Source organism: Trichosurus vulpecula, chromosome 7 (assembly GCF_011100635.1).
Source record: "Trichosurus vulpecula isolate mTriVul1 chromosome 7, mTriVul1.pri, whole genome shotgun sequence".
In the NCBI taxonomy this organism is placed as follows: Eukaryota; Metazoa; Chordata; class Mammalia; order Diprotodontia; family Phalangeridae; genus Trichosurus; species Trichosurus vulpecula.
Window position 1 is genome coordinate 168783649 of NC_050579.1, and position 25567 is coordinate 168809215.

Here is a 25567-nt window from a genome sequence, read left to right on the forward strand (position 1 = left end):
AATGTATTCTGCAACAAGAGAAAATTTTCTCACAGGACAGGGACCTACTGAGAAATTGGGAGACTTCCAGAGACATGATCTTAGGGCTGGGGCTGGAGCACCCCATGATATAGGCAAGTGCCTTAACTTCTATAGAACTTAATTTATTCATCTGTAAAATGTAGAGTTAGACAAGTTCTTAACATTTTTTGCATGTAAAGCATATTGTAAACCATAAGACTCTAAATGAATTAGAGCCTAGAGAACATTTTAGTCCAGCTATTTTCCAACTTTTTGTTCTTAGGAGATTTTAACAATTATTGAGTCATCCAAAGAACTTTTATTTATGTAAATGTATTGTTATTGTATTGTTAATACAATTTGAAGACTTTCCCATCCGTTAATAGGCCCATGTGAGCTGTCTGAGTCACATGTAAGCCTGAGCCACAAGGGCCTGTGGTGGGAGGAGCTTGCCTAACGGGTGGAGCAGGAAGGGGTGCAATAGAGTTGAGAGGAAGTCAGTCAGTTTTGGGAGAGAGATGGTGGGAGTTACAGCTTTGAGAGAGAGGAGGCAGTCAGAGAGCAGTTAGCTGAGTGACAGCCAGGGAGAGATTTTGCTTGAGGGCGTTCTTTTGTGGGGAGGCACTGTGACTATGGCATTGGTGCTATGACACCTAACACTATTTACTGGATTAGAAATTAAAAAGGGGAAATTGTTAAAAAATTTTTATTTCATAATTCATTTAAAATAAACACATTGTTAACATAAATAACATTTAGAAATAAAAACTATATTTTCTAAAACAAAAATTTAGGGAGAACAACGATACCGGTTGATCTATTTTTCTCCTACTTGCTTCTGCATTCAATCTACTGTCACTTGTTATTTTGATTGAAATATATGGAGAAAATCCAGATTCACAACAGAAAGGTGGAAAATGGGAATAATTCAATATGCAAATAAGGTCTAGGTATTTTTATGAAAAGTTTTGACCTCAGGGATCCCTGAGGACCACTTTCTGAAGTCGAAAGGTTCATTTAGTGCAATTCTCAGGATTAATAAATAAAATAATTCATTAATAAATAAAAATAATTCATGTCGAGGGTTTTAAGATTAATAAATGTTAAGGTGGGGGAGGTCAGGGAGAAGAAGTTAGGAGACTGGAAGCTCCCTGAGGGCAGTGACAGAGGGTTAGACCAGTCCCTCTAGCGCTTGGCTACCCCTCCACACAGCAGCAACCTCCTAAGGACCAGGAATAAGTAAGAGAGGCAGGAGAGAGGTAGCCTGGACAGAGAAAGAGAACAGAAACGTATACGCAAGCGCACAAGCCACAAAACCCTCCCAAGCCGCTCCGACGCTCAGAGGGCGTGCGCGCACGCGTACATACGCGGCCCCCGAGGGACGCGCGCGTTCTTCCTCCTACAAAAACCTCACCTCACCCCACCCCCATCCCTACCCCACCCTCCAGACAACTTTTTCTCCTCCTCCAGTCTTTCCCCCCTCCCACTTCCTCCGCATACTGACCGGTGCCCGGAGGCCGCAAGCACGACTTGGACCGAACGTGCGAGCCGACGTGCCGACGTTGACACGTCTATGCGCACGCCGTGCCGGCTTCGGAGTGTTCCTCCTGGGCCCCGGCGCCCTCCTGTCCTCCCTCTCCCCTCCCTGTGTGGATCGGTCAGTCAGTTAGTTTGTACGTCTGCGCCGGCATCGGTGTTACCTCCGGCTGCCGTCGGCCTGAGTGACTGAGGGAGGCCGAGTCCTGGGCTTCCTCCCAGACGGAGGCAGTCGGACTGCCGTTTGTCCTCCCCGCCAGATGTGGAGATCGACTTGGAGAGGCAAAGTAGAAACGAAAGCGAGGAAGGTAGGAGATGGAGCTATGGCAAACGTGGGAGCCCCGGCTGCCGGGAGGTGCGGAGGGAGGTCAGCAAAACCAGGAAGTTGGGCTTGGCGGGGGGCCAGAGGTGCCGGACTCAGGCCTTAGGGGGATGGGGAGAAGAGTTTCTGCTTGCTAGAGTGTCGTCTTCACTTCAGAGCCCCAGGCTCGCCCTTGTAACTCTGCGCGGAGCTTGAGCTGTCAGTTGTCCCTCCCCCTCCCCCCTCTCGACCCCAGCCGGGCACCCTTTGCGAGTGGTCACCACCGATCATCCTGCACTTGTCCAGCCGGGCTGGGAGAATGGGCGAGTGGTGTGTGTGTGTGTGGGGGGGGGGAGGTCTGGAAGGTAGTCCCGTATGAAAACCAGGCTGTCAGCGCCCAAGGTGTGTCCGCCCCAGACTTGTCCAGTTGTTCCAAGCGTGTGTTTGGATGGTTTTCTGTAGCGTTTCTGTTCGAAGAAGAAACTTGTTACACTTTCGTTTCCTCTAGTGTGCCTATTTACGTTGGCTGTGCCTGGATCGGAACCATCTGTTTTCTGATACAGGTGTCAAGTAATGAATGCGTGGGTAGGTATTAGTGAAGAAAGTACAGGACCTAAGAACAGCTTTCTAGGGAACGTAAAAGTTAAGAAGAATGTGTAGGTTTGGTTGTTGTGTGTGATTGGAATACTGTCGCAATGGAGCCTTTGTAGTGGTGAGGAGGGAAACTAATGAACTTCGTTTTAATGACAGCTCGTTTAACCAGGTTTTCGTCTTTCTTCTTGGCTTCCCCGTTGAAGTGAAACTAACAAGCTGTCTCGACTTATTTCCAATGAGAGCTAAACAGCAAGTATTAATTAAGCGCTTATTGTTTGTTGGGCACTGTGCTGAGCTTCTGGTGCTATATGAGGGATGTCACATGTTCATTTCACGGTAGAAATCATAGTTTCACTTGAAAGAAGAGTGACCTATTTTACTCCAAGATTATGTTGAGTTGATGATACTACCACCAGATTTCATGAAAATGAAAACCACATTTCTGATTTTAAAGGTACTCAGAAATTACTTCTGTACTGTTAATAACTTTTTTTCTCCCTACTCTTCACTACTATATAGTTCCCTGTTATGCTTTATGATTGGGAAAAATATTAGTGATGCTACACCAGGAAAAAATTTTTTTTAGAGTAACTGTGTTAAAGGACTGGACATGGAGTCCGACCTAGTGATCATGAGCAAGTCAATTACTTCCTCTGAGCCTTGGTTTCCTCCTCTGCAAACTAGGAATAATAATATCTGTAATACTTCATTTGGACATTGTAGGGCTCCAGTGCAATTCTGTATGTAAAGAAAGTCTTACAAAACCATATAATTGTTAGTTTTTAGATCAGACCTTTTTCTATGTCATGGACTTCATTGTTAGTCTGGTGAAGCCTATGGCCTCCTCACAATAATGCTTTAAGATAATTCAAGAAATACTAAATGTTAGGTAAAGATTAGTGAAAATAATTATTTTCCCCATCCAAGTTCATGACTCCCTAAATCTAGTTTGTGGACCCCAGGTTAAGAACTCCTAGACAAAATCTGTGCTTACAGTCTTATTTATCTGCCTTTTTTCTCCCATTTGTCAGAGCATTTGCTCTTCTTCCTGGAGGCTTAATTTTAACTTAGACTGTTTTTTGAGGTAGGAAACTTGACATAAATTCATTAACTTACAGTTGGCCAAAATAAGTTTCTGTAATATTAAATTGCCACTATGTTTTCTTAACTGGTGTTAGATGAAGAAAACACAAAAATGCTCCACCTGTCTATTATAATCCTGTAATTAGTGCTAGACTTGACCTGCTTCTCTCACGAAGTAGTTAATATGAAAAAAAAAAGTAGTTAATATGCCTGTGTATAACCAATTAGATGAGGGAGTTCTTTTTATATTATAGTCTGGCTAAATATAAATATGAACAATACATTCTCTTTTCAGCCACATCTTTCTTTATCACACTTGATGTATCTGAGTCCCAGACTCGGGATAAGTCTGTTCAAGTATTAGATCATGGAAGAATTTTTCACCTCAAGTTTGGGTCAGTGCAACATAAATATATTGGCAGGCCTTCAGCACTGGATGTTCAGTGTCATTTAGATTTATTAGTGTGATTGTGGATTTTGAGGGGGGGCCTTAATGCTTTACATAGTATTGTGATGTGATGAAAGGCAACATGACATAGTGGACTTCAGAGTCAAGGCTATTTAGGTTTAAGTCTCTATCTCTGACACATAGTGAACTTTACAATTACATATCTACTTTTATAGAATCCTCTTCGGAGACACCTTACACTGTTTAAAAACACTGGAGGATGTCAGTCACCAAGCCTTTATTGTGCTAAGTGCTGAGATACCAAGAGAAGCAAAAAACATAGTCCTGGGACTTAAGGTCAGCCCTTAAGGAGCTCATATTCTCATGGGGGAGACACCATTCAAATATTTAGATACCTAAGTTGTATGTACAGAGTAGAGGGAAGGTACTCTCAGAAGGGAAGGCATTGGCAGCTGGGAGACTTGGAAAGGTCTCCTGTAGAAGATGGGATTTCAGCTGAATCTTGAAGGAAGCTAGAGAAACTAAAAAGCAGTGGTGAAAAGGGAGAGCATTTCAGGCAATGATACATTGATAGGAGATGTGAAGAAGAACATGTAGGCCAGAGTAGCTGGATTGTGGAGTGCATGAAAAGATGGTAGGGAGAAAGGTATAAGAAGACTGGAAAGGTAGGAATGGACCACATTATGAAGAACTTTACATTACAAATAGAGGATTTTATATTTGATTCTGGCAATAATGGGGAGCCACTTAAGTTTACTGAGTACAGGGTTACATAGTTATAATTGAAGAAATCATTTTGGCAACTGAATGGAGGATGACCTGAAGCGTGGAGGACCAAACAAGGATAGCAATCCTTAACTTTCAGTTTAGATAGGAAATCTCAAGTTGATTAAGTTGTTTGCAATGTCTAACATAAATTGTTGGTGTCATTAATTTTCTTGTTGCATTTAAAGTGATTCCTACAGGGATTTGCCATCAATTGGTGGCTTTGAGGGTTTACTCAGTATGAAATTGTTCTGCATCTTAGAAATTAATTTTTTTGGAAACATTTTTGTGTTCATAAGCCCCTTCAACTTAATTTCAGTACTTATTTGCTTATTAAAAGTAACACTTTTCTTGTTCATGAATTTAACATTTATTTTAGTAATTAGTTAGAAAAGTTAAGAGAAAGTTGCTTGGAATATTGCAGTCATTTAATAAAACACTCATTGATTATAAAATTACAAAGATGTTTTAGCTATTTAAGAAAAGATTTGAATTTTTTCCTTTTTTAATCTTTTTTTCCTTAATAGTATTTTTTCCAATTAAACATAGTTTTCAACATTCATTTTTGTAAAATTTTGAGTTCCGAATTTTTCTCCCTTCCTCCCTTCCCTCCCCCTCCCTAAGAAAGCAAACAATGTAATACATAGGTACAGTCATGTTAAACATATTTCCACATTAGTCATGCTGTTAAAGAAGAATCAGAACAAAAGGGGAAAACCACGAGAAAGAAAAAAAAAAACAAAAAAAATAAAGTGAAAATAGTGTTCTTTGATCTGAATTCAGACTCCATAATTCTTTCTCTGGATGTGGTTAGCATTTTCCATCACCAAGTCTTTTGGAATTGTCTTGGATCATTGTATTGCTAAGAAGAGCTAAGTCTATCATAGTTAATCATTGCAGGATGTTGCTATTGCTATGAACGATGTTCTCCTGATTCTGCTCACTTCCCTGAGCATCAGTTCATGTAAGTCCAGGTTTTTCTGAAGTTAGCCTACTCATCATTTCTTATAGCACAATAGTATTTCATTACATTAATATATCACAACTTGTTCAGCCATTCCCCAATTGATGGGCATCCCCTCAATTTTCAATTCTTTGCCATCACAAGAAGTGCTGCTATAAATATTTTTGTGTATGTGGGTGCTTTTCCCTTTTTTGTGGTCTCTTTGGGGTACATACCTAGTAATGGTATTTTTAGATCAAAAGGGTATGCACAATTTGGTTGCCCTTTGGGCATAGTTCCAAATTGCTCTCCAGAATGGTTGGATCAGTTCACAACTCCACCAACAATGCATTATTGTTCCATTTTCCCCACATCTTCTCCAACGTTTATCATTTTCCTTTTTTTGTTGTATTAGCCAATCTGATAGGTATGAGGTGGTACCTCAGAGTTGTTTTAATTTGCATTTCTCCAATCGGCAGTGATTTAGAGCATTTTTTCATATGATTATAGATAGCTTTAATTTCTTCCTCTGAAAACTGCCTTTGAGTCTTTATCAGTTGGTGAATGACTTGTATTCTTATAAATTTAATTCAGTTCTCTATATATTTAAGAAATGAGGCCTTTATCAGAGACACTGTAAAAATTGCTTCCCAGCTTTCTGTTTTCCTTATAATCTTGGTTGCATTGGTTTTGTTTGTGCAAAAACACTTGTCAGGAAGTAGGTAGCATTCTTCATCACTGATCTGAAATCATAGTTGGCCTGTCCATTGTTTAGAGTTCTTAAATCTTTCTAGCTTGTTAATTTTAAAAATGTTATTATGCAAATTGTTTTACTGGAATGCTCACTTCTCTGTGTATCAGTTTAAGTCTTCCCAAGAACCATCCTTAATTGCTAATTAATTTATGGAATTATTAATTAAATAAAGGAAGATCACAAGGAGGGCCCTTTGGGTCAAGTAGGGGCAGGCATGCCCAGTTTCTTGTATCCTTGCTGGGAAAGATCATGATGTCAGTGGGGAATAATTCTTCAATTGCACTGTAATAAGGCACAGAGCATACAGGGGCAAATGGCACAGAAAGTACAAGGACAAACACCATGGAGATACAAAGGCAGACTTCATGGGCACAGGGATGGGGTGGTAGAGTAAGGCAGGCGGTGTGGGGAAAAGAATGAGAACGGGGAGCAGCACCGGGAGTCACTTACATATTCATGGATTGGAGTTGGAAGCACTCGAGCAGCAGGGAGTCAGGAGATGAAAAAGTGCTTGGGGGGTAGGAATTTAGGGTTTTGTTTTTATGGGGTTCTGATGGGAAACAGACTCTTATTCATGCCACTTTGGGTTTAGTTCATTAACATATCCGCATCATAAAGTAATCAACAACATTTAGTGTTCTACCACTCTTGGTGCTGATGTCTGGTGCTTATCTGAGGCTTACTGACCATGGGCAATTAGCAGGACCAAAGGACCTGGAAGGCCTTGATTTAGCACAGTCTCAGGATGTGACTTTTAGATGATTTGAGGCAGTTTGCAGGTAACTGTTACGCTGTCTTTATCTATGGGATTTCCCCTTTATAATTCTTGTTATTGTTTCTTTATACTGGCTACTTATGAACTTATTTACTAAAGTAACTAGAAGGGGTCGTGGTCAGGGGAACTGGAACAAAGTACAATTTTAATATACGTCTCCTTAATAATTTCTTACAGCACAGTAGCTTTCCATTACATTCATATACAGTTATTTGTTTAGCCATTGCCAGTTGATGTGTATCCCCTTGGTTTCTAGTTCTTTTCTACCACAAGAGTTTCTGTAATTAGTTTTGTATGGGACCTTTTGCTTTTTCTTTGTTCTTAGAGTATTGACTTAGTAGTGATGTCTCTATGTAATGATAATAATAATAATTTTAACTAGGTGCTTTAAGGTTTACAAAGTGCTTTACATATGTTATCTCATTTGATACTCAGAGTGACCCTGTGAGGTGGACACTATTATTATACCTGTTTTACAGATGGGGAAACTGAGGCACAAACCAGTTAAGTTGCCCATCATTACATAGCTTTTAAGTGTCAGAGGCAAGATTTGAACTCAGGTCTTCCTGACTCAAAATCTAGTGTTATAATCTACAGTGCCACCTAGCTCCTTTCAGAGGGGTAGTGGATATGTGCACAGTTTAGTAACTTTTTGAACATAATTCCACATCATTTTCCGTAATGACCACACTAATTTTCTTCCACCAGTAGTGCTTAATGTGCCTATTTTCCTGCAGCCCCTCTAACTTTTGCCATTTTCCTTTTTTTAAATCAACGTTGTCAATCTGATAGATAGGAGTTTTAACCTCAGATTTGCTTCAGTTGTTTATCTAATATTAGTGACTTTGAACATTTTTTTTTCATATGTCTATAGACAACTTAATTTTTTCCCCCTTGAGAATGGCCTATTCACATCTCTTGACAGTTTATCAGTTGGCATGGCTCTTATTCTAAATCATTTTGAATCAATTCCTTATATATTGTGGAAATGAGACCTTTGTCAGAGAAACTTGCTATAAAGATGATTTTTTTCTCATTTAGTTGGTTTTGGTTTATCAAAAAAGTTTCAATTTTATATAATCAAAATTGTTCATTTTATAATCTGGTATCATTTTTATCCCTTGTTTGGTCATGAGCTCTTCCCTTATCTATCAGTCTGAAAGGGAATTCCTTTCTTTCTCCTCTAATTTGTTTATGGTGTGACCTTTTATATCTAGATTATGCATTCATCTAGAGGAAAAAGTATAATAGTAGTCTTGATGAGTATATGTTAAGAAAATTGAGTGAAATAAAACTGCATAGGTAGGTTGGAGGCAGATTGTAATAGACCTTAAATTTCAGGGTTGGAAATTTGTATTATATTCTGTACATTGTCCCATAAAAGCAGAGAACAAATAGATGGATGTTATTTTGTTTTGTTTTGTTTTTTGTTTTAGTTAGGGGAGTGATGTGGTCAGTCCTGTGTGTTGGGAAATTATTTTGACAGCTGTCTGAAGGATGGATTGGAGAGTGGAGAGGCTAGAGACAAGGAAATCATTACAATAAATAGTACAGGTATAAATGATAGGGCTCAACTAAAGTGGTAGGAATAATGTGAATGGAGAAGAAATGATGGATGTGACATACAGTGTCACTGTAGAATTGACAAGACTTGGTAGTTTTGGATGTGTGGGTGAAGAGAGAAGGGGAAAGGGAGGGATAATTTAGAGGTACAAGCGTGGGTAAGTGGGAAAAATTGAACAGCATATGTAGAAGTGTTAATTGATTTGGAATAAGAAGAGTTGGGTATATTTCCTAGCCCTGGCAAGTCATTTAGCCTCTTTGGAACTTAGTTCTTCATCTGTAAATCTGTGATGGTGCTATTAGGGCACATGGAAGAAATATAATTGAGTTTGAGATGCTGGTAAAACATTAGGTGGAGATGCTTGATAGGCAGTTGGAAATGTAGTACTGTAGCTCCTTTCAAAGGAGAGAAATCAGAGCTAGATATATAGATTTGGAAATCATTAACATAGTGGTAATTGAAGACATGGGAGTGTCTTAGAAGAGTATATAGAGAAGAGCTGATTAAGGACCGAACTTTGGGGGATATCCTTTTTTTAAGTAGATGGGAAGAATGTGAAACAAGGAAGCAGATATTGGAGTAGTTAGACAGGAAAACAAGGAGAGAAGAGTGTTAGACAAGCCAGGGAAAGAGATATCAAGGAGACGAGAGGATAGTCAGAAATATCTGATGCTGTAGAAAGGTTAATAAGGCGAAGGACTGAAGAAAAGGCATTGTATTTTATCATTAAGATGATTTTGGAGAGAACAATTTCACTAGTGATGAATCGATCAGACTGCTAGGGTTTGAGGTTTGGTAGCTTAGTGAGTCAGTGAGTATAGGTTTCTAGAAATTTGGTAATGAAGGAGATGAAAGGGAGAGAGTACTTTCCTGAGATAGAAGACTTGACATGTTTGTAAACAGAAGATTAGGAAAATTTAGTAATTAGAAAAGGAATGACTATCCATACTCTAGGTCCCCAACAGGGGAGACACGATCTAGAGCACAGTAAAAGGGTTAGCTATCAAAGAGGGTGATCTCATTCTGGAATTTTTCCTCTGATTTTTCATAACCCTCCTCTACCCTGTTTCTCCTCCTACTTGTCAGACCATTCTCATCATTTTTTCTGGATCTTCATCTGTATCTCACCCTGTAATTGTGAGTGTACCCCACAAGTGTGTCCTGGCATTTCCCCTCTATACTTTCATTTTTGGTGACCTCATCAGCTTCCGTGAATTCAGTTATAAAGCAGGCGACTCCTAGATTTTATATCCAACTAGTTTCTCTTCTGAGCTCAAGTTCCATAAAACCAACAACCTGCTAAACATTTTGAATGAGAATTTGCCTTAGGAATCTCAAACTCAGCATGTTCAAAATAGAGAACTTACTATCTTTCTGTCTAAACCTGTCCCTTTTCCTAACTTTTCAGTTTCAGTTAAGAGGACTGTCATACTACCAGTCACCCAGATTTGCAAGGACTCCTGGACTCCACATTAACCCTTACCCCGCATATTCATTCAGTTGCCAAATTTTGTCATTTCTGCGTTCACAGCATCTTGCTCCAATCTGTTCCTTTTCTCCACTCAGAGGCTTGGCATTCAAACTCTTACCTTGACTATTTCAAGAGCCTACTAATTGGGCTCTTTACATAAAGTCACTTATTTCTCTAAACTGCCCTCTATATAGCTGCCCAGTGATATTCCTAAAAGTCACTTCTAGCTATGTTACTCCTCTGCTAAGTAAATTACAGAGACTCCCAGTTACTTCTAGGATCAAATACAAATTCCTCTGTTCAGCATAATGTACAAGTCAACTGGATTCAGAACATAGTGAACTAGCTGGCCTAGTCTGAAAGTCCCCAAACCATGCCCCAGATACTGTGTTGGTCAATAGAGATACAAAGACAAAAATGAAAACAGTCCTTGCCCTCAAGGAGCTTCATTCTGTTGGAGAAAAACAGCAGGACTACACAAGTATATAAATTTGGGGAAAAGGAGATGGCATTAGCAGCTGGATGGGATCAGGAAACATCTCATGTAGGAAGTGACACTTTGATTGAGCTTTGAAAAAGCTAGCGATTGGGAGGTTGAATTGATGGGAAGTAATAGTTTGGGGGAAAAGAAAAGAGTATCAATAAAACATTTAAAAATACACAGAATAAAGCAAAGAAGTTTAGAAGGGCACAAACAGGGCAATTTCATTGTTACTATGTAGAATGCAGCTATGTTTTGAGGCCACCCAGATGTAAGAAAAAAAGAACATTCATTTTTAATAATTGCATAACTTCAAGTTTTCTGAAAATGGGTATTTCGTGTATTGCTCAGATTTAGTTGTTACTTGATTGAAACTGACAATAAGGATGGAAAAACTAAATGAAATATAATTGATCACTTAATGGTTCTAAGCAGTGTTGGTAATTTGAAAGAAGAAAAATGATCTGTGTTTATAGAATGCCACTCTTCGTTACTGTTCTAATTATAATCATCTGTTAGGATCTATCCTTATATGAAGTTTGCATAAAATTTTGCAAATATATTCAATATCTTCATTTAATTTTAAAAAACCAGTATTTTATTATTTAACAATTTCAGTTTCACAGTTAGGAGCTTGTATTTGTGTCAGACTCCCTGTACTCTTTAATGTGGGCAGACCCTATTTGTTTCTGAGTGTGGTGACTAAGACCCTCCCTTCTATAGGAATTATCTGATCTTGTTTCCTGCTGTGGTTTCAGGCCCATGTTGCCTGGATATTGCATTAGAAAAAGTGCTTCTCAGGGCCTAATTGTTGCCAAACTTCTAGGCTTTCCTATGTTCTGTGCTTCTCTTGGCCTGTTTTCCTTTTGTGGGATTAGGCTACTATGGACTATGTCTTCCATCACATTGGCTTATTTCTGTTGAGAACTTCTGCAGGATTCTGATAGTCATTTTGTATATTCCCTTGTCTAGATTGAGGAGTTTGTAGGTGATTCTCTTTGACTTTCTTTATCACTGTTCCTTTTGTCTCATTTTTAGAGCTTTACTGGGGTGTCTGTAAGGGACCTAGTCTTTTTAGGTCCTAATATATAAACATTTTCCCACGCTCTTGCTGGTTATTTTAAAACTGCAGTTATTTTTTTTAAGTCTTCTGTAATAGTCTTCACAGAAGTGTATACAAATGCAACTTTGAACATTCACTTCAGCATTAGTGATATCTTTTGTTGACCCACAGAATTTAGTAAAAATCCTTTCAAATTATGACACTGATTGTGTTCTAATGAGCAAGATATGCTCTAGGGAAAGTTAACTTGAGGAAGAAGATAACAATCAAAATTTATGTATCAGAAATGTACTTTACTCCATTATCTTGACAAGTATAATTTTGTAATTATTTTGATAAGATACATGGAGCCTTTTAAAATGTTCTTTGGCATATTGCATAAAAGTAATGTTATCTCACTAATATGTGGCCTCATTACTAACCCCTGCTATTAAATTTCTTTCAGAAAGCAGGTGAGACTGTCAGGTATTTTCCTTAGGGTTTATCAAGTTTGTGGATTAGCAAAATGAAATTTAATGAGTTCTAACTGGCCTCTTTTTTGAGGGGAGTAAGGGAATTAGGAGATTACCATTTGTGAAATGTGTTGAATTGATAGAAGTAAAAACTGAAGTTCCTTCTTTATTCATAGGCCAATCTGGGGCAAAATTCCATATACCATTTTTCTAATGTGTCTTGATTCTGAAGTGACTGACTTGACAAAACATTCATCCTTTGACTGTTTGTTTCTGCTCTTTTCTGCAAAGACTATAAAACTGTTGGTGATTATTTTTGCTGAGTATGCCTTTCCTCTATGAACTTGCCTGGGCATGCTTTTAATTTCACATAGGCTGCCTGACAGCTTTGTCTTTTCATCACCTTTGCTTTGGGGCTGACTCTCACTAGCCACTTGGTAGTTTGATAATAATAAATTTGCAATGAATTTAGATAGGTTTGATATTGTTACTGTATTTTTTAAGTGGCTCTTTATTGCTTGGAAATGTGTTGTAATTTTAACTATATAAATCTTGGGTATACCTTGGTTGGTACATTGGCCTCAAGATTTTTTTGTGGTTTATAGTTTTGAATGAAGCTTCCCTTTTTATTATTTCCTCTTGGATTTTATTGCCATATAAGGAAGGATTTATTAAACACTGAATATAGATATATTGTTCATATTTGCAGTTTCAACTTGTATCCAGCTACTTTATAGAAGCTATTTTGTCTCAATTAGCTTCTTACCTGAGTTTCTGGAATTTTGAAAGTAACCATTATGTATGTCAGACTCAAATGGGAGTAGTTGTCTCTATTCTTTTCCTAATTGTTCTCAAATTTTAAGGCTGTCACATAACATCGGAGAAAGAGGAAATTCTTGCTTTACTCCTGTATTTATTCAGAAAGCTTCTGTGGTTTCCTCATTACATATAATGCTATCCTTTGGTTTTATAGTTGTTTTTTTTAAATTATTCAAAATAGCTTTTCTGTGCTTGTGCTTTGTAGAATTTTTTTTTTCATAAGTAAGGTTTATATTTTTTTAGAGGCTTTTGCTGCCTCTTGAGATATAATTATGTAGTTTGACATGTTTTTTTTGTTGTGATTAGTTGTCTTTTGTATTTTGTATAAATCTAATTTAGTCATGGTGGATAATTTTTTGGATTATGTTGCTTTAATATTTTTGTTGCCTGGTTTGTATTTCAAAGCTTTAAGTCAATAGTATTCATTAGTAATATTGGTCTGTAGTTATTTTTCTTTGAGTTATCCTTCCCTGATTTAGCCATTACAATTGTATTTGTCTCATGAAAGTATTTTGATAGAGTGTATTTTTTCTTTTTTTTGGAGGGGGGAAGGCAGGGCAATTGGGGTTAAGTGACTTGCCCAAGATCACACAGGTAGTAAGTGTGTCCAAGTGTCTGATGCTGGATTTGAACTCAGGGCCTCCTGACTCCAGAGCCTGGTGCTTTACCCATTGCACCATCTAGCTGCCCACTAGAGTATATTTTTTCATGTGTAATATATCCGTTCTTTAAAATTTTGATAGAATTCATTTGTAAATTCATTTGGACCAGGGCAGATAGTTCTTTTATGCTAGTTCACTTTCATTTTTAAAAATTTGATGTCTTTGAAATTAAGGTCTTTATTTCATGTCTGTTAATTTGGATATTATATATTTTTTGTAGATAATCTCTGTTTCTTTCAATTTTCCCATTTTGATGCTTATAATTGTAGAGTGGGTACTATTAATTACTTTTATTTCTTTGTTGTGATTTTAGCTTGTTCATTTTTTTATTTGGTTACATTGCAGGGTTTCTTAAAGAAAAAAAAAAAAACTTCTGTTCCAGGTTATTTAAATTAATTTAAATTTTACAGGTAGGGAAATTCTTTGACTCACATATTCTTTGATCTATGGAAAATACTTCCCCTTTTCCTATTTTTTCAAGCCAAAGAAATAAATAGTTCTTGGAAGTTTTATAATATAGAAAACATGACTAATATCTTCGTTATTTAAAAACTTTGTTGAAACCAAGGTACTTGAATATTCCACTGTTCAATCAACATATTAAATGTCTATACTGTGTTAAATTTTGAGGTAGACAAATTAGATGATACCGCCCCAGTATTGCTTTGGTTTAATAATTGATTAAATATATGATTAGAGATAAGAGTATATATGTTGTAAAAACCAAGAGGTTTTATTTATGTCTTTTGTTTTAATATTTTGAAATATTTGCTAGAGAGGAAAAAATCCTTGAGAAATTATTTGCCCTTTTCCTAAAGTATAAATTAATAGAATTATTTGCTGAATAGTAAGTGAATCCAAAGTAAAATCTGCCTTATGTAAAACATCTTTGGGAAAAGCCTTGATACTTGAAATGTCATGACTATAAATGTTGGAAGATTGCATATACATATTTTTTTTGTTTTGTTTTTGGTTTTTTTGTTTTTTCTTGCAGGGGGAGGGCAGGGCAATTGGCGCTAAGTGACTTTCCCAAGGTCACACAGCTAGTAGGTGTGTCAAGTGTCCCAGGCTGGATTTGATCTCAGGTCCTCCTGACTCCAGGGCGGGTGCTCTACTCACTGTGCCACCTAGCTGCCCCACATATGGATATTTAATAAAAATAATGGAAATTCATTTATCCCCTTTTCTGTTTTGCTTCTAAATTCTTGACAAATATTACAAAATATATTGTGGCACTATCTCTTCGAACTTGCTTAAGACTCATGTAAATTGATTAGTTGTATTAATAAGATTTCAGAGAGAAAGTAAAAATTGTTCATTTTTTATTGTCAGGAGTCCTTGTGACTGTAGACTGTGGATTTAAAAAAATAGGCAATGAAAGTGGTTAAGGTAGAGATATAGATAAGTATTGGGACAATATCTATGTTTCTAGGTGAACTCAATATAAGAGTTGGAATATTTTTAACTAATAGCACAGGAAAATGAAAATGTTTCAAGACATACAGTTTTGGATGCTTTATTTTTATTACTAGTATATAAAATAATATTTTTTTGTTGTGTTCAGAAGACAAGAAACATTGCTTTTGAAAAAATAAAATGCTAAAACTTTCCTGGTGGGAAAGCATGAGCAATGTGTACATGCTCATAAGTCACTACAGTTTTAATTAGAACTGCTGGCGAACGTGGCATTAGGAGTTCTGGAGATACTGTATTGTTTAGAAAGATGTCAGTACATTTAGAAGTGCAAAAGAATATCCTTTTTGACATATTCAGAATTCACTTTCCATTATTCACTGTCTTAGCCCTATGAAGATGTAGAGCCACTTGAAAAGGGTATATGTATAAAGGTGAGGAGGAAAGATAATTAGCCTTGCCTCAGTGCAATGCTATTGGTATGAATTTAGCCCTCCTCCCTCTTATTATTGTCATAGTGTTTTAACATTTCCTTATTCTGAGAGAATTCTATTACATATCCCTGAGGAGGGTTGAGAATCTGCCATATACATTTTAAACTAGTAATATTTTTATCATAACAAATGAAATATATTAACAGCAGATATATTTAAATAACTTTGTGTTGAAAAGGTGGAAGGTTTGTCTTTATGAATTTGTAATAGTTATTTCAGCAAATTTTTTTTTTGTAGAGATGAATTTATTTGACTTGATTACTAAAGAAAAAACAACCAAATAAATATCTTGTGGTTTTGTCTGTTTCAGGTTTTAGGAATTGAAATAAGATTTCATTTCTTCTTTATGGATCACTGAATGAATAATATGGACTTACCTCGTCTTACAGGAGCATTGCGCTCCTTTTCAAATGTCACCAAACAAGATGATTATAAGGAAGAATCGGCTGATTTAATGGTAACAATTTTTATATGAAAGGCATTGTAAAACACTCACATATGCACATAGACTCAAATATACACTTAGTCTCATTTCTTTAAGATTGAATTCTCTTAGGTTTCAAAGAGTACTCATGTAAAAATTCTTTCTGTAGGATCATCTATAAGGTAATATGCTAAGTAGATGTTAGCCAGGCGAATCCAAGGTAAATGTAGTCAGCTTTTCACTTAGATCATCACTATACCTTGTTGGATTGAAGTAGATACAGTAGTAACACCTGGAAATAGAATAGGGTGGTGTGTTTTTGAGTTTGTGGTGTTGTTATTGTTAAGTTGTTTTAAGTCATGAATGATTCTTTGTGACCCCATTTGGAGTTTTCTTGACAAGGATACTGGAGTGGCTTGCCATTTACTTCTTCAGCTCATTTTACAAATGAGGAACTGAGGCAAACAAGGTTGAGTGACTTGCCCGGGGTCATATAACTAGGAAGTGTCTGAAGCTGGATTGGAACTCAGATAGATGAGTCTCCCTAATACTTTATCCACTGTGCCACTTAACTGCCTTGAGTTTGTATACAGAGTCTCAGAACTTTGTTGAGTGGAGCCTTTCCTCACATGTTATATTCACATTAACAGTGGACTTATACCATGGTAGTTACAACTGGTTTCCTATTCCTTGAGTGGGATAGCTATTTCTATGCTTATGTTTCCCCCTGTATTCTTTTTTTCCTCTTTTTTTTCTTTCCCTAATTTTCAGTTCTAAATTCTCTTTCTCCCTTCACACCTTCCCCCATCATACTCATTATAAACATTTGAAGTCATATAAAACATTTCTAAATTAACCATGTTGTTGGGGGGAAAGCAACAAACAACAAAAATAAAGGAAAAATATTCTTCAATCTGTGCTGAGTCCATTAGTTTTCTATCAGGAAGTGGATAGCATTTTTCATTGTGAATCATTTGGAACTATTGTGAATCATAGCGATTATCAGAGTTGCTAAATCTTTCCGAATTGATTATTGTTACAATATTTCTGTTATTATGTACATTGTTCTCCTGGTTCTGCTCACTTCTTTTTGCATCAATTCATATAAGTCTTCCCAGGTTTTTCTGAAGTCATCCCCTTAATCATTTCTTACAGCACATAGTATTCCATCACAATCATATACTACAACTTGCTCAGCCATTCTCCAGTTGATGGGCATCCACACAATTTCCAGTTCTTTGCCACCAAAAAAGAACTGCTATAAATATTTTTATCTATATGGATAGATTCTTTACCTTTTTTAAAAAATTTCCTTGAGGTTTATACCTATTGCTGGTATTGTTGGATCAGAGGGAATGCACAGTTTTATAGAACTTTGGACATAATTCCAAATTTTTCTCCAGAATGGTTGGACACTTAGTTCACAGCTCCTCTAATAGTACATTAATATACCTTTTTTTTTTAACTTTCCTTCGGTGTTTATCATTTTCTTTTTCTGTCATCCTAACTTGAAGGATGTGAAGTGTCACTTCAAAGTTGTTTTAATTTGCATTCCTCTAATTATTAGTGATTTTGAGCATTTTTCCACATAACTATTGGAAGCTTTGATTTCTGTTTCTGAAAACTGCCTGTTTATATCCTTTGACCATTTATCAATTGGGGAATGGCTCTTACTATTGCAAATTTGGCTCTGTTCCTCATATATATTTGAGAAGTGAGACCTTTGTCAGAGAAACTTGCTGTAAAATTCCCTCCACCCCCGGTTCCTTCTTTCTAATTTTGGCTGCATTGCTTTTCTTTGTGTAAAATCTTTTTTAATCTAATGCAAACACAATTAGCCATTTTATTTCCCATGATCCTTTCTATCTTTTATTTGGTGATGAACTTTTCTTCTCTCTGTAGATCTGACAGGTAATATTCTCTGCGCTCTCTTAATTTGCTTTGATAGCACTCTTTATTTCTGTATCATGTACCAACTTTGGGCTTATATTGGTATACAGTGTGAGATGTTGGTCTATACCTGATTTCTGCCAGATTAGTTTTCCAGTTTTCCTAGCAGTTGTTTTTAGATAGTGAATTCTTACCCCAATAACTGTGATCTTTCAGCTTATCAAACACTAAATTATTGTGCCCCTTTGTTTCTGTACCTAATTTATGTACCTAATTTATTCCATGGATCAACTAATCTATTATCTAGTACCAAATTGTTTTGGTAATTACTGCTTTGTAGTATAGTTTGAGATCTGGAACTTCTCTACCCCTCATTTACATGTTTTTTGCATCGATTCCCTTGAGGTGCTTGACCTCTTGCTTGTTAGTATTTCATAAAGTAATAAAATATAGTAGTATTATATAATTTATTATAACAAAGTAGTATTCTATAAAGTAATTCTTTGTTAGTTTGATTGGTATGGTACTCCTCCGTTATTTGTAAAGGTAGACATTAAAAACACACAGAAGAAGTCTGTGTAGGCCAGCCTGTAAATCATAGGTGCTTTAAGTTGTAGTTTTCTTTTACAAAACAGTATGACACATCTATACATATAGTGGCTACTTTAGGAAAAAAAAAACTGTAATGTGGAAGAATCTCCCTTATGTAAGTGTAACTTTAATGTAATCAGTCTGATAACTTAGTGAAATGGTTTTCCATGGTCTGTTTAGGTGTCAAGTTTATCTAGACAATTTTACTCTGTAAGCTAGTGTGCAGAGAGGATTCTGCTAGGGTAAAATCCATGTAGAATTGTATAAATTCACTTCTATTAGACTTCTTCCATCCCTTTCCCATTGAGGATGACTCTTGAGATACATTTCTCATTGTGTACTCTTTGATCCAGTGACAGTGGCCTCCTTAATGCTTCTGAAACAAGACATTCCATCACCTGACTTCTTCTGTTTATTTTCCCTGGTTGTCCCTCATGCCCTGAATTCTCTCCCTTCTCATCCTTGTCTTCTGTCTTCCTTGCCTTCTTTAAAGTCTCAGCTAAAGTCTCACCTTCTGCAAAAAGCCTTTCCCATTCCTTCTTAATTTTACTGCCCTCCCCCTTTGATTACCCCAAATTTTTCCGGTATTTACATTGTTAGTATATTGTCTTCTCCATCATACAGTGAACCTCTTGAGAACCAGGACTGATTTTTGCTTTTCTTTGTATTCTCAGAACTTAACACAGTGCTTGGCACCATAGTAGGTGTTTAGTAAATGCTTGTTGATTTTCAGGATATATGTGTATTTGTCAGTATCTAAGGTGAAGTTTGTGTTTTCAAATAGTATCTTTTATTCCAGAAACCTCAATATACTCTGTTATATTAGTCATTTCTTTACTTAACTCTTGTATTTAATACAAAATTTTTTAGTTCTGTCAGACAAGAAAGGCTTTTTTGTAATGAATATAACCAATTATGTTCCAAATTTTGGAAATCTGTATCCTGCTCATTTTAGCATTTCAGAATGTCAGGTTACATTTGTGGCTCATTTGAGGTACCACCTCCCTGAGAAAGCCTTGCTGATCTCCTAAATACTCTCATTCCTTTAGTGGTACTTGTATCTACTTATTTTTGTACATGTTATGTTGCAGGGTGTAGGTGCTTAATAAAGGATTGTTGAATTATATTATCCTTGAAATTCTGCCTCCGTATGCACCATATGTATGGATAATTGTGCACCTTTGACTCAAACATAAAAAAAGACAATAATATGTATTCTTATAGTGAACACACTCTTGATAATATTGTGAAGCAGTGTGACGAATTATGTAGAGCTCTGGATTGGAATCAAACCTAGGTTTGAATCCTTGCAACAGCAACTTCCCAGCAGTGTGACTCCATGCAAGTTACACAGGGCTGTCGTCGGGATCAAATGAGATCCTGCTTGTAAAGTGCTTCGCATACTTTAAACCACTATGGAAATGTTAACTATTGTAATCATTTATGGTACAATTCCCTTTGTCTTTACTTTTTACAATAAAGGTTGAATGAATGATACTAAATTGTTGAACAAGGTAATCAAAGTAAGACATTTAAAACTTGTGAGACCAGCTTTATTAGTGGAACTAGTCATTATTATATATAGTAATAGGGTATGTCTTTGAAAAAAAAAGTCACTTTATTCATTTAATCATCAAGTATTTTTTATTAAGGTCCTGTTATATTACAGTCAGTGTATGATAACAAAAATGAAAATGAAACAGTCTCTGCCCTCAAAGGGTTTATATTTTATAAGGAGAGGCAAATATGTACAAAATATAATCCATAGAGGTAGAAATTAATTTTTAGGGAGAGTCATTGGAGCTAAACTTTGAAGGAAATTAGGGATTCTAAGGAGAAGCTGGATGGTACAGTATATAGAGTGCTGGGCCTGCAATCAGAAGACTCATCTTCTTGAGTTCAATCTGGCCTCAGACACTTACTAGCTGTGTGACCCTGGGCAAGTCATTTCACCACATTTGCCTCAGTTCCTCATCTACAAAATGAGCTGTAGGAGGAAATGGCGGATTGCAACCAAGGAGTTCTAAGAGGCAGAAGTAAGGAGAAAGCCAGTTTGGCTGGACATGAAAAGGAATAAAGTGTAATAAGGTTTGTGTTAGCTTATGGCATATAGAACAAAACAATGGAAGCTGACAAAATATGAGCTTTAAATAAAGCTAATTTTGACAACTGTAAATTGTAATATGATGAATAAAGAGGGCTTGGGTTCAAATACCGCTTCTGAGGCTTACTACCTGTATGCTTTTAGACAAGTCATTTAATATCCCTGAGCCTCAGTTTCATCATCTGTAAAATGATGAGGTTGGGCTAGATAACTTTTGAGGTCTCTTCTAACACTAGATCTGTGATCTTCTATGTGATTTTATTTATTTCTTGGTGGGTGGACTTGATGCATAATGCACTTTGCAGAATTTGTAATGGATTTCAGAAAACACTTGTCTGAGTTACACTTTTTTCCTCCCCCAGGTGAAGCGATCCAAACTTCAGAAACAAATTTCAGATTTAGGACTCACATGGAATAAGATTGTAAAATTTGTGGATGACAATCTGGAGAAGAAGGAAGTGCAAGTTGTGAATGAAGACTTAAAAGATATATTGCGAGCAGCAAAGCAGATAGGTAAAAGTTAAATGTTTAAAGGACTTAAACACTTTAAAAGTACTATTACTTGTAGGACGTGGATAAGACAAAGTAATTTTTTTTAAAACTCTGTGAGCTTCACTTTCCAACAAAAGCGCTTGTTTCAGCCAGTCAGTTAACAACAATAAGCAATATAATAACCACAGTGATAGCTTTTATGTAACCCTTTAAGGTTTTCAAACTGGTTTTCATTTAGTATCTCATTTGATTTTCCCAACAGCTCTATGAGGTGTAGGTGCTATTATTACTCCCATTTTACTGATGAGGAAACCTAGGCTGAGAGAAGTTAAGAAATTTGATCAGATTGCAGTTAGTACATGTCTGGGATAAAATTTGAATTCAGGCCTTTCTGACTTTAATTCTAGCATTCTGTCCATTGTTCTATGTAGCCCTCTTAACAAGCATTTATTCAGTGCTTGCTCAGTATAGTAACCATGCTAAACACTGAGGATACAAAGAAAGGCAAAAACAGTCCATGCTCTTAAGGAGCTCCCATGGTAATGGAGGAAACAACATGCAAATTACTGTATACTTAGAATGTACATACTGTGTAAATAGAAGGTAATCTCAGAGGAAGGCACTGGGAATGGCTTCCTGCAGAAGGTGGGATTTGAGTTAATATGAAGAAAGCCAAGGAAGGGAGGAGATAGAGGTGAGGAAGAGCATTCCAGTTATGGCAGTGGATGGGAATGGAGTGTAGTATGTACAGAGCAAGAAGCAGGCACTGGCCTGTTGCTGAATTGGAGAATATTTAGGGGGGATTAAAGTATGAGAAGACTGGAAACATGGGAAGGGGCCAGGTTGTGACGGGCTTTAAAAGCCAAACACTATATTTGCTTATGGAGGTAATAAGGAACCAAGGTAGTTTATTGAATTAGGGGAGTGTATGGTCAGGCTCATGCTGTATGAAAATTCCTTTGATAGCTGAGTAAAGGATAGGTTGGTGTAGAGAGAGACTTAAACCTGGGAGAACAAGTTAAAAAACTATTGCAATACTCCAAGTGAGAGGATGAAGGCCTGTATGAATATTCTAGGTGTTTGAATGGAAAGAAAGAAATGTACATAAGAAATGTTGTGGAGGTAGAAATGACAAGATTTTGACAATAGATTTAGATAGGTAGGGTGAATTTGAATGAGAGTTGAAGACAACACAAAGTTGAGAGCCTGTATAACTAGGGGGATAGTAATTGAAAGTAATAATTGATGTGTTGGCAAGAGGGGAAGAATTGGAAAAGAGTTCTTTTTTGAACATATTTGTATTTAAAAAATTCCTATGGGACAATTTACCTAAAGGCAGTTGGTGATGTAGAATTGGAGCACTAGAGAGGGCTGAATAATTAGATCTGAGAATTATCTGTGTAGACATGATTGATCGCGTGAGAACCGATGAAATCCCCTTGAGGTACAAAGGGAGAAAAGAAGAGGGTCCAGGGCAAGGCCTTGAGGGGTCCACCTATGGTTAGTGGGTGTGCCCTCTGGTAGAAGAGCCAACAAAGGAACCTAAGAAAGAAGTATGCAGACAAGTAGGAGGAGAGAGTTGTGTCACAACATCCTAGAGAGAAGAGTCTCCAAGAGAAGACAATCTCCTTATAATTTGGCTATCAGCTGTAACACTTAATGAATGTGAGAAGTTGCTGTGGAGGTTCTTAGAACTTCATTATTCTATCTTCAGCTTATATTCACTCTATATGTTTAAATTGTGCAGGAAGGATAAGTCATGTATGTTACGAAAGGCGCCATTCATCATCATCATCATTCAACTTCATTCTTATTTAAAATTTTAGATTTAACCCATAAATGTTCTTTAAATTAAAATTTTTAGATTTTAAAACTTTAAGAAATTTAGCATAAATGTATTTATGTCTGAATTATTTGATTTTCCTTAGTGAATGAGAAGTTTTCTTGTCTCCCACATTCTATTCATATTTTTTCAGTCCATAAATTGTAGAAAATAAAACTGGCCACATATTCCAGTTTGAGTTCCCTAAATCATCCTTTTTTTTTCAAAAGATTGAACATGAATTCCTGGGAAAATGATCCCTTCCCACAAATAATGGTAGTGGGACCTTCCTCCTCTGCTTCTGATATTACTTCTCCTGTCTGTCTTTGAACTTTTTTATTTCCTCAAGAAGTATCCACTCCACCCAGAATAAGAACTGCTCATCACTAGAGGTCAGTCAGGGAAAAAGAATTTATGAGGCAGAATCTACTAGGTAAATTGTTAAAGGATGAACATACAAAGTAAAACAAAAACAGTTTCTGTCCTTAGGTGGCTTATATTCTCTTGGAGGGGGACACATGTAAATAATTGGTATATGCTGGGTATGTACAGAGAAGGAGGAAAGTAATATCAGAAAAGAAAGTACTAGCAGTCGTGGGGACCAGAAAAGTCTTTTTGTAGAAGGTAAGATTTAGGATATATCTTGAAGGAGTGTCCAGGGAAAATAAGAGGTGAAGGTGATGGGAGATGGAGTGGTTTGTCCTACTAACATTAAATAAACGAAGAGTGGAAAGGTAGGAAGAAATCAGGTTATGAAGAACATTAAATACCAAATTGGGAATTTTGCATTTGATCCTATAGGTCAGGGCTGTCCAACCTTAGGTTTTTATTGAAACAATAGACAATATAGTTTGATTTGCCATTTTAGGGAGAGCTCTGCGGTAGCTCAGCTTCCTTTACTGAAACATTTATGTAAATTTCTATCCTTGTATGCGGTCCGCATAAATTGCACTGCATGCCACCGCATTTTGGACAGCTTGCTGTAGGTAATACAGAACCTACTGGATTTTATTGATTAGATAGACTTACAATTTAGGAAAATCACTTTGGCAGCTGAACGGAAGATGGATTAGAGTGGGGAAGGACCTGGAAGACCATTTAGAATAGTCAAGTCAAAGGTAATGAGGGCCTGAACTAGGATGGTAGCAGTGTGAGTGGAGAAAAGGGTACAAATAGGAAAGGTGTTGTGAAGGAAAAAATGACAAGAGTAAGCAACTGATTGGATATGTGAGGTGAGTGGGATTGAAGTGTTGGAGATGATGTTGAGGTTATAAATCTGGATGACTGGGAAGTTGGTGATACTTTTGACAGAAGTGGAGAAGCAAGGAGAGTTTGGGAAAAAATGAGTTCTATTTTGGAAATGTTCAGTTTAGAGATACTTACCAGATATATAGGTGGAAATGCGAAGTAGGCAGTAGTTCATGAATGGAGCTCAGGAGAGAGATCAGGGCTGGGTATAGACATCTAGGAATCTTCTGCATAGAGATCAAAATTGAATTATTGGGAGCAGATGAAGTCACTGAGAGTATAGAGAGAGAGAAAGCAGAGGATCCAGGACAAAATTTTGGAATACATCTACAGTTGGAGGTGAGATATGGTTGATGATCCAATGTAGGAGAATGAGAAGAGAGATCAGACAGGAGAAGCAAAAGAGTGAATAGTGTCACAAAAACCCAGAATGGGGAGAGTGTTATTAAGGAAGAAGGGTGGCCAATAGCATAAAATCCTACAGAGAAGTCAAGAAGAATGAAGATCGAGAAAAAGCCATTGTATTTAGGAATTAAGAAATCTGGACCATATTTTTCAGCATATTTTTTACAATCTTTTATTCTTTCTTGCACACAGAAGTTACAGTGTGTTAACATTTAAGCTTTGTAGATTGGAAAATTGCCAGATATAGCTATAATAACCTTGAAATGCTTAAAATTGCCCTTATTATCTCATGCTTGGTCTATCTCAGTAGCCTCCTGTCTGGTTCTTCGAGATTTTTCTTTACTCTGATACTTCTTACCACATTGATCCTCCTCAAGGTCCACTTTGATTATAATTCTCTTTTCTGGAAACAGCAAAGAAGAGCCATAGTGCCATGTAATATTGCTTTGACCAACACAGCAACAACCACCATTCACAATTTATAGTTTATAAGGTACTGAAAGTTTGTTGTTATTCAAGACCCTTTACAACTTCTTTTTAGTTTATCTTTCTGTCTTTATCACATGCTGATTACTATCATATACTCTGTACTCTTCTCTTATTTGGCATATAGGTTCTTCCCCCAAAATCATTAATTGAGTCTATGAAGAAAATATTAAGCAAAAAGGTTTCCTGGGGAAGGGGCAGTTAGTTCTACTGATTATATTTGTCTACCTAGCAACAGTAAATAGACTGATATTTAAGGAAATTAATACTTTTGCAGTTTAAGTAAGCTATTTGGATTATTACCAGTTGATTAGCTAAATGCTATTACTGTGGTGGCAGCTGCTGCTGAGTATACTAGGTGGTGGTAAGAGTACTGGATTCAGAGCAAAAAGCCTGCATTGCCTCCCTGGTTCTGCTTTTCACTAACTGGGATTGTGGGCAAATTCAGCAATTCAACAAACATTTATTAAGTAGTCTACTATGTGTAAAGTATGAAGCTTTAGAATACACTTAGATGAAAAAAACA

General features: G+C 36.7%; 1 protein-coding gene across 1 annotated transcript in view; it reads left to right on the forward strand.

Moving 5' to 3' along the window:
- Positions 1-1665: 1665 nt before the first annotated feature.
- ASCC3 (activating signal cointegrator 1 complex subunit 3) overlaps positions 1666-25567 on the forward strand; it is a 399622-nt gene continuing 375720 nt past the window's right edge. The window contains exons 1-3 of the mRNA XM_036767945.1: positions 1666-1844; positions 15890-16036; positions 20951-21101. Of these exons, the coding sequence (XP_036623840.1) occupies positions 15938-16036; positions 20951-21101 (250 nt within the window). The 5' untranslated portion in view covers positions 1666-1844; positions 15890-15937. The remainder of the gene's footprint in view (positions 1845-15889; positions 16037-20950; positions 21102-25567) is intronic.